The sequence below is a fragment of the Carcharodon carcharias genome, chromosome 22, assembly GCF_017639515.1.
Source record: "Carcharodon carcharias isolate sCarCar2 chromosome 22, sCarCar2.pri, whole genome shotgun sequence".
Taxonomy (NCBI): domain Eukaryota; kingdom Metazoa; phylum Chordata; class Chondrichthyes; order Lamniformes; family Lamnidae; genus Carcharodon; species Carcharodon carcharias.
This window is the reverse complement of record NC_054488.1, coordinates 14,623,558-14,637,877: the sequence shown is the minus strand read 5'-3', so window position 1 is coordinate 14,637,877 and position 14,320 is coordinate 14,623,558. Positions and strand designations below refer to the sequence as shown.

Below are 14,320 nucleotides of genomic sequence, written 5' to 3'. Positions count from 1 at the left end.
GGTAAGATGGAGGACTATGTGCTGATTGGCAGAATTGTACTGCAGTTCAGTAAACAAATCTTTCCCTTCAGCAGTAGCACTCTGCGTAGCTGGTAACATTTGAAGATACTTGATTGCGTTCGCAGTTTAAATTACCATGAAACGCACATGTATGTAACAAGATCCAGAGCTATTTAAAACAGATACTGCAGCATCTTCTGCAGCACACTTTAAGTGCAATTTTTGAACAAGATGTCATTTATTATATGGAAAACATTCAGGTTTTAGCAGCTACAGCTTTTTGATGAAAAAAAATGCACTTATGCTGTGAATGTTTTAATAACTATCAATTTTAACTAGAGAGAACATGTATCACAACTTGCACAATATTCAAAGCAACATACACAGTGTTAAATAGGAATCATAGTATTGCTGCAAATACAGCTTGGTCAAATTCATTTTGGGATACTTTCACACGAAAACATCTTGGATCGTAAACCTTATCTCCTCTGATGACTGATACTGTTTTATGGAACATTATGAAACCCTTATACAGTACATCGTAGAATTTCAAAATATTGTATATACAGAGAAACTGTGCTATTATAACAATGTCAGTGGTTTATGAAACCCAATGGCATTTAAAATATGCAAATAGCATTCATGTATAAAGCTGTGAGTGGACGTGTTATTATCACCCCAATATACACTGATTGACAAAATGCTCCAAAGTAATTTTCCTGTAAACTGTTAATTGCATTATTCTTCAATGGAGTTTGCATTATTTAAAGAAAAGCATAGAATAGCAGCAGTGCCAGATCCCCCATTACATAAGCTAACAAACATTAATGTGTGCAAGATTGGATTTTCATTCGATAAGGGCATTCACAACGCATCTCACCTATCTACAAAGGTTGCAAATCATACTGATTTACATTGGAGAGTTTGAAAGTAGCTCAACTAACGTTTCCAACAGGAAATTTGCTTCCCACATCCGGTTTGTAAACTGTTGTCTGTCAGCTCACCTTTCTCAGAGGGTTCAGGCAGTGGCCAGAGTAAACCGCTGAATATTTTCTCCATGCTCCAACTTTCTAGTCAGCTCCATGTCCTGTCACTTCAGTTGGCATGCCAGGAAAGCAGCCTGGGGCCTAGTCCCTCCCCCTCCCCCACACCCCCACTCCACCCCCCATGAAGTACCTGTCACTTCGAATCTGGGTCTATTGAAAGTCCTTAGTTTTAAATGGGTCACTTGAACTTCACAAAAAACACAAATCATTGCTCCATACCACTTATCTCTTTCAGCTTTAGTGGTCATTTTGATGGGGCCTCTAAGTTGACTTTGGACAATTGTGTGTCTCTATGAGTTTGATTATGATATGAAATAGAGCCTTCAGCAGGATAGAACAGCAGCTGCAAAACCCAATGAAAATCTCAATTTTGTTGTGATGGCTTTGAAGGTTGTGAGATTCCTTTGGCAGCAGAAGAATTTCTGCCATTGACAGAACTCTAGATAAATAACAACACTTTCAGCTACTTCCACACTCTCATTGTTTTAAGAGTTGACTTGCAGTATTTTGGTCCATAAGTACTAAATTAATTTGCTGGTTTATAGATGAAACTTTTTTTAGGACAATTTTAACAGGGCATCATATTGTAACGATGGTTGACATCATTACAGTGATGTACTGACCTGCACAGATGTACTTTAGAATGGGATCTACCCAAACAATTTGACAAATACAGTGTGAGGCCAAATGGGACTCAGAACCTTCTCTAATCACTTACTCATGACATCCAAGGACTGAAGGTTAAGCTCCTGGAATCCAGAAGAAAGGGTTTTATAAGCTAATATGGGCAAAAAAAAAGCATATATTCAACAAACTTGCCTCAAAACAATTATTAGTGTACATAGGTATGCATTACTTATTTGAGATATCGCCATGGAAGGAGAAGTGAAAGAGCTTGACTGGAAAGTCATAGAAATGAATGGGGCACAAAATAGAAGGGTGATCCAGACACCTCAGTGCACCTCACAGCAGCTTAGCAGTAGGTTGTACACTTATCTTAAACGCAAGGTAAAGTGGACAGAGAAGAGTTACAGAAAAGAGATGGTGGATATTTATCCAGAAAGCTATCCAATCACTCAAAAAGTAAAAAGAAGCAATCACCTTACTGACATAAACTCCAAGCAAAACAGGGGGAAGGTTACCCTTTAGTAGATGGTTAATTTAAAACTTCAATACCTGATGTCCCTTAGTTCCGCCATTAAGAATTTAATTTGGGTGTCTTTAACCTTACCAACGGCCCTTTTGGAAATCAACTTGAAAGTCAGAGATCTGAAACTAGAGGAGGCCTGATTTTAACTCACCCAAAACACTGAGCTAAAATCAGACCTAGAATTCAAATCTCATTCATTGCTCCTTCCAGAAATCATGAAAATAAAAATGATTATAGCAAATAAGTGATGGTGCATTGCACACCCTCAAACCTTTCTTCAAAATATACTGAATATGAATTTTGCAGTTATTAGAAACCTTCCCCCCATCTGCTTTTCTATCCTGATTAGTTTGGTTCTGAGGTACGACAACTCTCAACTGTGGTCAACTATGAGAAATATTGCTTTGCTAACTTGTGTGCGAGGAGGTGAAAGTTTCTACTCGGTAACCAAAGTGAGAACTGGTTTTCATGTGAAAGTGCCCAACTCAATCCAGGGGACAACCACATTGCACTGTTTGTTGGAATGTAAGGAGTGTGGGGGAAGCGGGGTTGGAATCAATGACAGCCGAAGCACTCTTTATATATACATGCTTAGCATGCAAAAGAAAGCTTTTCCACCATTGCTGGTGAACAGGCAGTTTGATCTGCAAGAAAACTCCTATTAGCACAAAAAACAAACTGCTTATTAAAGTTGACACAGATGGCTAAATATTTAAACATTTTTTTTGTTCCATGAACACAAAAGGCACTGGGTTATGAGCTTGTACTGTAACTTTCATTGCACGTCATCTCCTTGACTCAATCCATTCATCTGAAGACCAGCAACAACTAACTGCTCAGTCAATGCCTGTGGAAAAAAATATGTATGCCTCTAAGGGCTTGCTCTCTATAATTCCATGTCCACAGGCCGGATATGGCCCGTCTTGTGCTCTTTTACCCATAATTCTCTGTCGCTGTTGGGGTCAACCTTCCGGAGTAGCTTGTCCACTGGTTCGATAGTCTAGAAAGGAGGGAAAACAAAGTATGAAACACTGCTAGATTTTCATTACAAAAGGCAAACATTCACAGAATTGTTACAGTGCAGAAGGCGGCCATTCGGCCCATCATGTCTGTACCAGCTTCTCCGTATGAGCCATTCCCTTAGCGCCATCCTCCCTCCTTCTCCCCTGAACCCCGCACGTTCTTCCTGTTCAGGCTACAGCCTAATTCTCTTTTGAATGCTTCAATTGAACTTGCCTCTACCACACTCTCAGGGAGTGCATTCCAGACCTTAACCACTCGCTGCGCGGAAGAAGTTTTTTTCTCATATCACTTTTGCATCTTTTGCCAATTACTTTAAATCCCCTGTGCCCTCTCGTTCTTGATCCTTTCACCTTTCATTCTGAAAAAAGGTCATCAACCCAAAATGTTAAATAAAAGTACCACAGTTTGAAGAGGAGCCATATTTGACTTGAAATGTCAACTTTGTTCCTCCCTCCACATACGCTGCCTGACCTGCTGAGTATGTCCAGCATTTTCTGTTTTTATTTTGGATTTCTGGCATCCACAGTATTTTGCTTTCGTATTAGGGATGCAGAACTAAAAAACGTCCCCTGATGCATCACCCAGGTCTGCCTTGGCCTATCTTTGCCTTTGTTGGTCACCTAGAAGACGGTCAAAGTTTAAAAAAAAGTAGGAGGGTTGGAAGAAAGAATGTTAGAAGATGAAGATAAATTTACAGGTTTGGTTAGGTGATGGTGAGCTTGTGTTTGAAAAGCCTGTAAGTTGTTGGAGGAAATGAAGATCGAAGGAGGTAAGGAGTTCCACTGCTTTGTGGCCAAAAGCATAGAAGGAGTTAAAGTGCTTTGGATTGATTTAGATGAAGTAAGGAGGAGAGACTGTGTGTGCAACAATGCGTTTGGAGGGTAATATACTGTAGATATTTCATACCTAAGAATAAATGTTCCATCTTGTATATTTAGAAGGCCCGCCTGATGTACTTAATTGAGTGGGGCTCCCGGAAGTGGCCACTTGAATGGTCATCTTCTCCCAAATCTCCCTCTGGGTCTCACTTTTGGCATACGTACAGTTTCTGAACCGCATTTCATCCCAATTGGGACCAGGGAGTGAGAAATCTGCCCATTCATTCTTTGAGTAATCACTTACTGGTTTTCCTCTCTAACTGTCTGCATTGATCACCTTTCATTATTCCAATATTGGAGTGAGCGAAGTCTGAAGTTCCCCTCCAAGCCACACACCATCCTGACTTGGAAATACATCGCCGCTCCTTCACTGAACCCGGAACTTCCTTCCTAACAGCACCGTGGGTGTACCTATGGACTGCAGTGTTTGAAGAAGCTGGCTCACCACCACCTTCTCAAGGGCAATTAGGGATGGACAATAAATGCTGGCCTAGCCAGTGAATCCCACATCCTGTGAAAGGATTTTTTAAAAAATCTTTGTCCTGCAGGTTGAGGCTTCACTAAACTTTACATTTTGTTTTGCCACCTGGTTTAAACAACTGTCTTCATCATAAACTGTAAACAGAAGGCTTTCCCCAATATTGACAGTCAGTCAAATCAGTGGCTAAGCTGAGCTGTTAGACCTTCAGTTCTTTACCAAAATGGTGATGCCAACATTATCAGGTTAAATTTAAAAAAAGGATGCTGCTTCATTTCACTGGAATAGAAGCTAACTTGGAACTGCAAGAAACAAAACTGGACCAATATAATCAGAAGTTTGTTTAGCATTAATGAGTTAATATCCAAACACTTTGAAAAAGATTTTCATATCGTGATAATCCCAGTGCACTGGGCAAAAGTACTGAGAAATTTGGCACCCCTCTAGGAGGCTGGGTGTGATTTTTTTTTCTGAAAACACTAATTCCATAAACCCTGAAACAAGGGCAGCAGGAAGTTTTATCTACAGTTCAGAAAAGGGAAATATTATTAATGCCTTGGCCTGAAATAATATTTTCTCTTAATGGCTGCGAGCATGCAGGCTCCCATACACATCGGAAAGATCTGGAAAATTGACTCACCCAAGTACCCTCTCAGGAGGAGGCCACAAAGGCATTTCAGTTAGGCCTCTCAGTAAACAGAGAGAACATCCCATTCAGTCCAGAGTGTAGTTCAACATGCATCAAGGCAGTTTCAGATAATACAAGGCCATGATTCAGGTGTGAGCAAAGTTAAAGGTGGTAAGATACAGAGTAGGCTACATCTGGAACTGAGGGACAGTGCTCCACAACTGTCTACGTCCATCATTAAACATCCTCTACAATCTCTAGCAAGATGGGTCGCTCGGCCTTAAACACAAATGCACATTTTCAAAAGTATTGTGCCAGGCTCAAGAATACCCCAAGTTTTACATGTGGATGGACTGCCTTCCCACTGGTTAAGAATTTGTATACCCATCCTCATAGTTTTTCAGATCCTGTGTTGATGTTTCCTCTGTGAGAGAGTCTTCTTTCAAAGAGTAAAAATGAACTGTTTTGGAGGGCCAACCAGTTTACACTTAAAATGTGGATTTAGAATGAGTCCTGGGAGTTGCAGGGCCCTGTAGCATCTGGGAAGTAGAGCCAATGTAGCAAGTTTTTCCCTGAGGAATATCCACAAGGAAAATAATCCTTTAGCCTTTAATCTTTCTTATACTCTGTTTTTTCCACAATCCCCACTGATCCAAGATAGGCACATTTTGTATGTCATACAAAGGAGAGTCTATTAGTTCTTCGCTTAAAGGGACAAGTCTTCTGATGGATTTGTGCTTATTGCATGTAGAGCCACAATTCAAAGAATGAGGCAGAGGAAGTAGAGAGTTATTTCCTCTGGTACTGTGGTTGGAAGTGTTGAATACAAATATGGGAACTCCATTTGTTGCTAATGAAAACCTATCGAAGCCAACAATAGCACAGATGAATCATAGCTCAGAATGCATTTTTTTAAGACTAGTCTTGCTGAATGTAGTGAGGTCAGTCAATCAAATAAAAATTGAGAGCCCTTTGCAAGAACCTCACTCTATGTAAGGAGCCCAGCTCATGGTGGTATTTTGAGGGACGGAGATGAATTCTGCTTAAAGAACATCAAAATGTCCTTTCAGAAGCCCATGGAAAATTGGAGATGCAAGTGGTCACATATTCAGAACTTGCTTTAACAGCTTTAGCTGCATTAAAAGCAGCAGCATTGGGAAACCTTGCATTGTACTTATCAAACTTAATACAAAATTAAGGCAAACACAATCTGTAGTCAAATCTGTGGGCAAGTAAATGTTCAACTGCCCTCCCCCTGACAGCTATTTGATAGCGGACAAGGTGGACAATGTGTGTGGACAGTTTCCAGGTGACAGCTGTGCACCATGTCTGTCTGGAGCAGCTAGGCCTGGCAATACTGGCAAAACTTGAGAACAAATGTGGGAAATGACAGCACATTTTAATGAATATGAAAAGATTCCCACCACTTTTTTTTACACTTTCACATTAGTTTTCTCGGCGGAGAATGTTTGAAATGATGGAAGGACTCTGAGGCTGATTAACAGTCAGGCAATCTGTGAAAGTATCTCCCCTGGCCATAACCATCTTTACACCAGCCAATATTGTTGCCAGTTCTATATAATAGGAGGATTTTATCTGCTACCACAAGGGATGTCACCCACACTCACTCCTGGAAGCCAATCCAGAATTCAGAGGTTGGCAGGTCAGGGTTCAAACCCTCCAATTTCTCACTCAGCAGCACTCGTTCCCTCCATATGACAAGGTAAAACTACTCAGCATCATAATATAGGCACATTGCGTGCAATAAAATGTTTACAGTTTACTGCTCACCTATGCCAAACCCTCACACAACTTATTTTCTGAAGTCCTATTCATACCCAAGTGTCAGCAGGTCACACTTTGAGGCAGCAGCTTTGAACGGAAAGCCTTACTATACTCGTGTCCTCCCTTACTCCACACATCAAACCATTCCAACAAAATTATGATCAATTACTAATGACCTACAGAATGAGCACATGTCTGTCCTTACATGTGTCCTTTAACTTGGAATATGTCTCTGCATAGTACAAGGAACAGACTGGAGAACACTCAAATCCTCAAGTTCCTTGAAAGGAGGTCACCCTGGACAACCTGACATATGAGAGTGTAAAAGGAATTAATGAAGTGTGAAGCAGTGCTGGTTTGTATTTTCCCCATACACATTTTTCCCTTTGGGGATTAATTGGGAAGGGTTAGAAGGATTAACAGACTGATTATCAACTTGTTGATCCATGTCATGAGTGCTCCTTCTGTGGCCAACAAGTCCTGGAGTGGGACTTGAACCTGGAGCTGGAGCTTCTGGTTCAGAGGCAGGGGCACTACCCACTGAGCCACAAGACCCCTCCAACTGGTGAAGCAGTGAACCACACACAAGCTAATGCCACTCTGCACTCATGACTCAGCTTCTCATACACTCTACAGAGCCATGCACACAACCACACAGATATCACACACACTGTCTGGAAATGCAACTCGCTGCTGTTTTGTTTTTATATTGTAGGCCTCATAAAGCGGCCAGTGGTCCAGATTAATATAACAACACAAAAAGGTGCATCATTGCTTAATGAAGTAAGTACTAGCACATATGCCAAGGTAAGTGAGCTGAGGAGGCAGAGTGTGTGTTGGTGACGAGAAGCCTGTGCAAATGAAAAGAAGGAGTGGGAACACACTGACTGGACGGCCACGTGAATGCCATCAGTGGTTGTTCTGTCCTTGGTGAAATGCGGCGAAGTTAGACACTGTCAGGCACTGATTAAACTCCTAGTGCTGCTTCCTGCATCAGTCGCCTGTGTAATATGTGCAGCCATCGCATTTGTTCATTCAGCATGCTAACCTAGAATAAGCCAAGGCTCAAAAATAACTTGCATTTATGTAGCGAGTAAAACAGATGACCAAAAGCTTGGCCAAAGAGGCAGTTTCGCAGTAGTGTTTCAGTAGAGGGAAACAAGGTAGGAGGTTTAGGAAGAGAATTTCAGAACTTAGGGCAGAAAATATGGCTACCAATGATGGAATAATTAAAATCAGGGATGGGTATGGAGGGGCAGACAGATCCCGGGATGTTGAAGGGCTGCAGGAGATTACAGAGGTAGGGAGGGGTAAGGTCATGGAAGGACTTGCAAATGAGGATGAGAATTTTATAAGTGACACCATGCCAGACTGAGAGGCAACACAAGTCAGTGAACACAGGGGTGAGGGGTTAATGGCACATGGTGCATGCTAGGAAGTGGGTAGCAAAGTTTTGGATAAGTACAAATTTATGGAGGGTGGAAGATAGCTCATTGAGAACAGCCCTTCACTGTGTCATTTTCACTTCAGTGCCTGTTCTGCTTCAATTCTTCACTTACGGTCTCTTCCCTGGTGACTTAGCATAAAATGATGGCTGTTTTTGGGGCTTTAAAAAAGTCACTTGCTGTTTGATAAATAAAAATTGACCCCAAACATTTATCTAAAATACCTATGTTTACAATTTAAAAATTGATTATTTTTATTTAAATCTTTAATAACCATAGTAATAAAAAAATTGAAATTCTAATTATAAAAGTTAGAACATAGAGGGAACAATCCTGGATTTTGCACCAGATACTTTCCAAAGTTTTTTTGCATGTATTCTGGGTCCTCGGTGAAGCAACAGCACAAAATGGGTGGGAATTATTTCTACCTTGGTGATGGTTTAGAACAGATCAGTCACAATTATACTTCTCTCCAGCTTGAAATGAAAATGAAGAGAGATGTGTATAGTGAACAGTTGATTCAATTTCTTCCAATTTACACCAATACCAAGAGTTGATATGATAAAGTGTTGTTGTACACAAAAAGCAGATGATCAGACCATAAGACAAAGGAGCAGAAGTTGGCCATTTGCCCCATCGAGTCTGCTCCACCATTCATCATGGCTGATCTGACGATCCTCAACTCCACTTTCCTGCCTTTTCCCCATAACTCCTGATTCCCTTACTGATTAAAAATCTGTCTATTGTCACCTTGGATATACTTAACGGCCCAGCTTTTGCAGCCCTCTGCGGTAAAGAATTCCACAGATTAACCATCCTCAGAAGAAATTCTTCCTCCTCTCTGTTTTAATGGGCGACCCCTTACTCCAAGATTATGCCCTCTGGTCCTAGACTCTTCCACAAGGGGAAACAACCCCTCAGTATCTACCCTGTCAAGCCCAGAATGGCCCAGTGAGGGGAATTGAGTGCAAACCGTGTCTCAGAGTTACTCGTCCAGTCTTCTGATTCCCCCTGCACCTGTCCAGTGCACCTAGTGGAGCTAGTTGGAATATATACCCCGTGACGTACAAAGTGTTGAATTTTTTTTTTGCATCCTGCAATCCTATTTTTGACTGCATCTAAATTTTGCTCTCCACCGAAGAATCTTACACACTGAAATAAACAAGCCCTAATCTAAGGGGCCACCTGCTGCACTTAAGTTTCACAGCTGCAAAAGGGAAAAATCAAAATGCTTGAACACTTGTCGGACAGCAAAGCAATTTCGGAAAACTGACACCCAAATGGTGATGGCCAGATATAGATCTAACATCTATCTGTGTGGGATTGACTCCAGAGACTAAACTAAGTTACTGCAGACAGCTTGAACACATGTAAAATGAAACTATCCAGTTAGGCATTTGCAAAACATGCAATATAAAGCTGGTGAGCTACTTGTAACTGCATGGCAGCGGGAGCCCTGGGTGCAGTGAACTTGAGCACTGCTGAAAAGGCAATTAAACAAATCTCAATGACCTTTTTCAAAGCATCGCTGAGCAAATAAACAGTTCTGTACCCTTGATAATTAATTTAGGAGGCTAATGTCCAATTTGTTGACTAGATCAAATGTCAATGAGAAATTGGGCCTACGCAACCTTTTTTTCCAAAACCTTTTATCACTGATTAGATGGCTACCAGCAGACAAATAAGAGGACCTATCATTGTAAAGGGCTGTTATTCTACCTTCTGCCCTCTCTTACTTTGGACTCCTGCCACCACATTATAAAGGAAGCGTTGCTACTGGAAACAGCTTGGGCTTTGCCAAATCAGGCCAGTAATAAGCTAGTTACTCTGTATTGCTGACAAGATAATTAAAGATGGCAGAAAATTAACCCAAGCAACCAACTCCTAGGGATGCCAATGTGTAACATTTAAAAACAAATGCTTCAGATGCTGGAAGTAACGAGAGTATGGCATGTGGGAAACTTATTTGGATCATTTTGAAATTCACACTAGGGGAAATCAACAAGGAGCAGGGTTTTTCTTTAAAAGATTACGTTAAAATAAGATCATCCAAGACATCAGTGGAAGCAAATAGCACAGACAGAGACTTGTAGAGCTATTTGAGGAAGTGGGCAATTGAAGAGCACAAAATATTAAAACCAGTGAGTTGGACCATTCCAGTCCAGTACTTTCCTGTTTCTATATTGCCAACACATTTTAAAACTATGTGAAACTTTGTAATCAAAGCTTTCCTACAAATGTGACCCCCATCTTAAGTTTCCAAAACAATTGTAGATGTAGAGACAGCAGCTTTTTTAGTGTGTGGATGTTCTCCAGTGGTTCCGTAGGAGCAATGTTTTCTTACACTTTGGTTGAACATGTCCGTCTCATGACGAAGTTGTGTGTACTGACAGAGGTGCTGCCGAATCATTTCGATCCTTTCTACCTCCAGTCTCTCGAGCTCCTGAACAATTAAAAATAAACGGAAATATTAGCGACATGAGCATCCTTAATACTTGCAAGTTTCTGTTGACTTATTCAGATTTAACGTGGCCCCTGTCTATTGGAGCGACTGGTTTGACCCAAAGCTTTGTAATTGCCTTTGCGAAATGCAAATGATGCAACACGCTCAGTTCTTTCAGCGTTCAAGATCAGACCATGCACCATAATCCAGCAAAAAGTGTAGCCAGTTCCAACAGTAGGCATGCCTAGTGAGAACTTCAATTGCAGAGTTAGCCAACAATTAGTACATTAAGGTTGTTACACAGAACTTACAGCACACAAACAGGCTATTTGGCCCAACTGCTCTGTGACAGTGTTTTCATGCTCCGTATCTGGCACTTCTCATTTAATCCTAGTAGCATATGGTTGTGTTCCTTTATCCCTCACATACTCATCTAGCTTCCCCTTCATATCAACTACTCCCTGCGTAGTCAGTTCTCCGTTCTAACTTCTATGTTCCTGACCCATTCGCTGGGTAAAATTGTTTCTGGAGCTAATATTAGACTCTGGGAGATCTATTGGCTGTTGGCACTCAGTATAACGTTACCACTTCATTTTGTGCTCCCGGTGACTCTCATTGGTAAATCCACGAGATCCTGGTCCTTGATATTGTTTGTATCGCTGCGTTACAACCCATTCTCATATTTATTCATTTTAGAAAGAGGCATGTAAAAATGTCACGCGATTGTCGGGGGAATTGGGGGATGGATCACCTGTTAACCCTTTTCTCCTTGTGAGAAAAGCTCCAACTGCTACAGTTGAGGTCAGTGACACATGGGGTTTGGGGGCAGGGGGTGGGTCACAGGTTCACTATCAGGGTTACCAAGCTTTGCTAATCTTGAACTGAACAATGAGCAACTAAAGGCAGATAGAATCACAGCCCGCATCTTGATGCCTTCGTTGTGATGATATTTCATTCAAAACTTGGCCAACCTTGCTTAATGACATTGTGGGGAATTGCCAATTCTAACCTAACCCACCCAGTGAGAAGCTGATAGGACCAGGGCTGGTTACTCACTTTAAATCCCCATTGAAGTCCAGGGAGGGTAAAAACTGACTGGGTGTAAAACCAAAGCAGCCCAATCTCAAACAAGAACAGAATTACCTGGAAAAACTCAGCAGGTCTGGCAGCATCGGCGGAGAAGAAAAGAGTTGAGTTTCGAGTCTTCATGACCCTTCGACAGAACTTGAGTGAGTCCAAGAAAGGGGTGAAATATAAGCTGGTTTAAGGTGTGTGTGTGTGTGTGTGTGTGTGTGTATGTGTATGTGTATGTGGGGGGGGGCTGGTGGGTAGAGAGAGAGAGAGAAGTGGAGGGTGTTGGTGTGGTTGTAGGGACAAACAAGCAGTGATAGAAGCAGATCATCAGAAGATGTCACAAACAACAGAACAAAAGAACACATAGGTGTTAAAGTTGGTGATATTATCTAAACGAATGTGCTAATTAAGAATGGATGGTAGGGCACTCAAGGTATAGCTCTAGTGGGGGTGGGGGGGAGCATAAAAGATTTAAAAATAATGGAAATAGGTGAGAAAAGAAAAATCTATATAATTTATTGGAAAAAACAAAAGAAAGGGGGAAACAGAAAGGGGGTGGGGATGGAGGAGGGAGCTCAAGACCTAAAGTTGTTGAATTCGATATTCAGTCCGGAAGGCTGTAAAGTGCCTAGTCGGAAGATGAGGTGTTGTTCCTCCAGTTTGCGTTGGGCTTCACTGGAACAATGCAGCAAGCCAAGGACAGACATGTGGGCAAGAGAGCAGGGTGGAGTGTTAAAATGGCAAGCGACAGGGAGGTTTGGGTCATTCTTGCGGACAGACCGCAGGTGTTCTGCAAAGCGGTCGCCCAGTTTACGTTTGGTCTCTCCAATGTAGAGGAGACCACATTGGGAGCAACGAATGCAGTAGACTAAGTTGGGGGAAATGCAAGTGAAATGCTGCTTCACTTGAAAGGAGTGTTTGGGCCCTTGGACGGTGAGGAGAGAGGAAGTGAAGGGGCAAGTGTTGCATCTTTTGCGTGGGCATGGGGTGGTGCCATAGGAGGGGGTTGAGGAGTAGGGGGTGATGGAGGAGTGGACCAGGGTGTCCCGGAGGGAACGATCCCTACGGAATGCCACCGGGGGGGTGAAGGGAAGATGTGTTTGGTGGTGGCATCATGCTGGAGTTGGCGGAAATGGCAGAGGATGATCCTTTGAATGCGGAGGCTGGTGGGGTGATAAGTGAAGACAAAGGGGACCCTATCATGTTTCTGGGAGGGAGGAGAAGGCGTGAGGGCGGATGCGCGGGAGATGGGCCGGACACGGTTGAGGGCCCTGTCAACGACCGTGGGTGGAAAACCTCAGTTAAGGAAGAAGGAGGACATGTCAGAGGAACTGTTTTTGAAGGTAGCATCATCAGAACAGATGCGACGGAGGCGAAGGAACTGAGAGAATGGGATGGAGTCCTTACAGGAAGCGGGGTGTGAGGAGCTGTAGTCGAGGTAGCCATGGGAGTCGGTGGGTTTGTAATGGATATTGGTGGACAGTCTAACACCAGAGATTGAGACAGAGAGGTCAAGGAAGGGAAGGGAAGTGTCAGAGATGGACCACGTGAAAATGATGGAGGGGTGGAGATTGGAAGCAAAATTAATAAATTTTTCCAAGTCCCGACGAGAGCATGAAGCAGCACCGAAGTAATCATCGATATACCGGAGAAAGAGTTGTGGAAGGGGGCCGGAGTAGGACTGGAACAAGGAATGTTCCACGTACCCCATAAAGAGACAGGATAGGATAGGATAAACCCAATCTCATCAGCTTCCGGCCCAGTGGGGTAGGTTAAAATTACCCTCTTTAAGGCCTGGCTTGCACCTGATAAATTTCCAAACAAACGCCTCGTAAAATAAAATGACCAATTCAAAACTGGAGAACTGTTATCACTATTATTTCATGGCGCTCTGTCCTGTGACAACAGTGTATCTTTGATGCATTTGCCATTTTCCTTTCCCAGGGGCTAGGGAGGTTATGTCTAGGTTACGGTGTATATATGGTGACAGTCTATTCTCACAGCTAGAAATAAACAACAGATTCTGATGGATGCAAAGCCACTTGTTAACACTTTGGCAGAACAATGCTGATCCTAGAAGGCCTGTCTGGCACATCCCCTTGTTAAAGCGGAGTGTGTTTAACCAGTGCAAGAACGATAAACACAGGTTTAATTTATTACTGGTGTAGCATTTCCAGCCTCCGCAGGATCTGCTTTGTGAGTTCACCACTTTCCTAACAGGAAACAGATGTGAAACTCACACCGTTAGCTACCCTCCTGAACACATCAAAACAGGAACTGATAAAACTGATTCTTTTAATGCGACCACTGCCTTGTGCCCAAAACTGGATCACCAAATTCCTGTGGTCCATGGCTGGAAAGTGAACAGTT

General features: G+C 42.4%; 2 protein-coding genes across 6 annotated transcripts in view; one reads left to right on the top strand and one right to left on the bottom strand.

Moving 5' to 3' along the window:
- LOC121293560 (myosin-16) overlaps window positions 1-14,320 on the top strand; it is a 223,628-nt gene that overhangs the window by 193,902 nt on the left and 15,406 nt on the right. The gene's annotated exons all lie outside the window — the stretch shown is intronic.
- Window positions 303-14,320, bottom strand: part of gas7b (growth arrest-specific 7b) — a 425,852-nt gene continuing 411,834 nt past the window's right edge. For all 5 annotated transcript variants that reach the window (XM_041216593.1, XM_041216594.1, XM_041216595.1 and 2 more), the window contains 2 exons: window positions 10,778-10,876; window positions 303-3,196 (listed from right to left, as the gene is read on the bottom strand). In XM_041216593.1, the coding sequence (XP_041072527.1) occupies window positions 3,083-3,196; window positions 10,778-10,876 (213 nt within the window). In that variant the 3' untranslated portion in view covers window positions 303-3,082. The remainder of the gene's footprint in view (window positions 3,197-10,777; window positions 10,877-14,320) is intronic.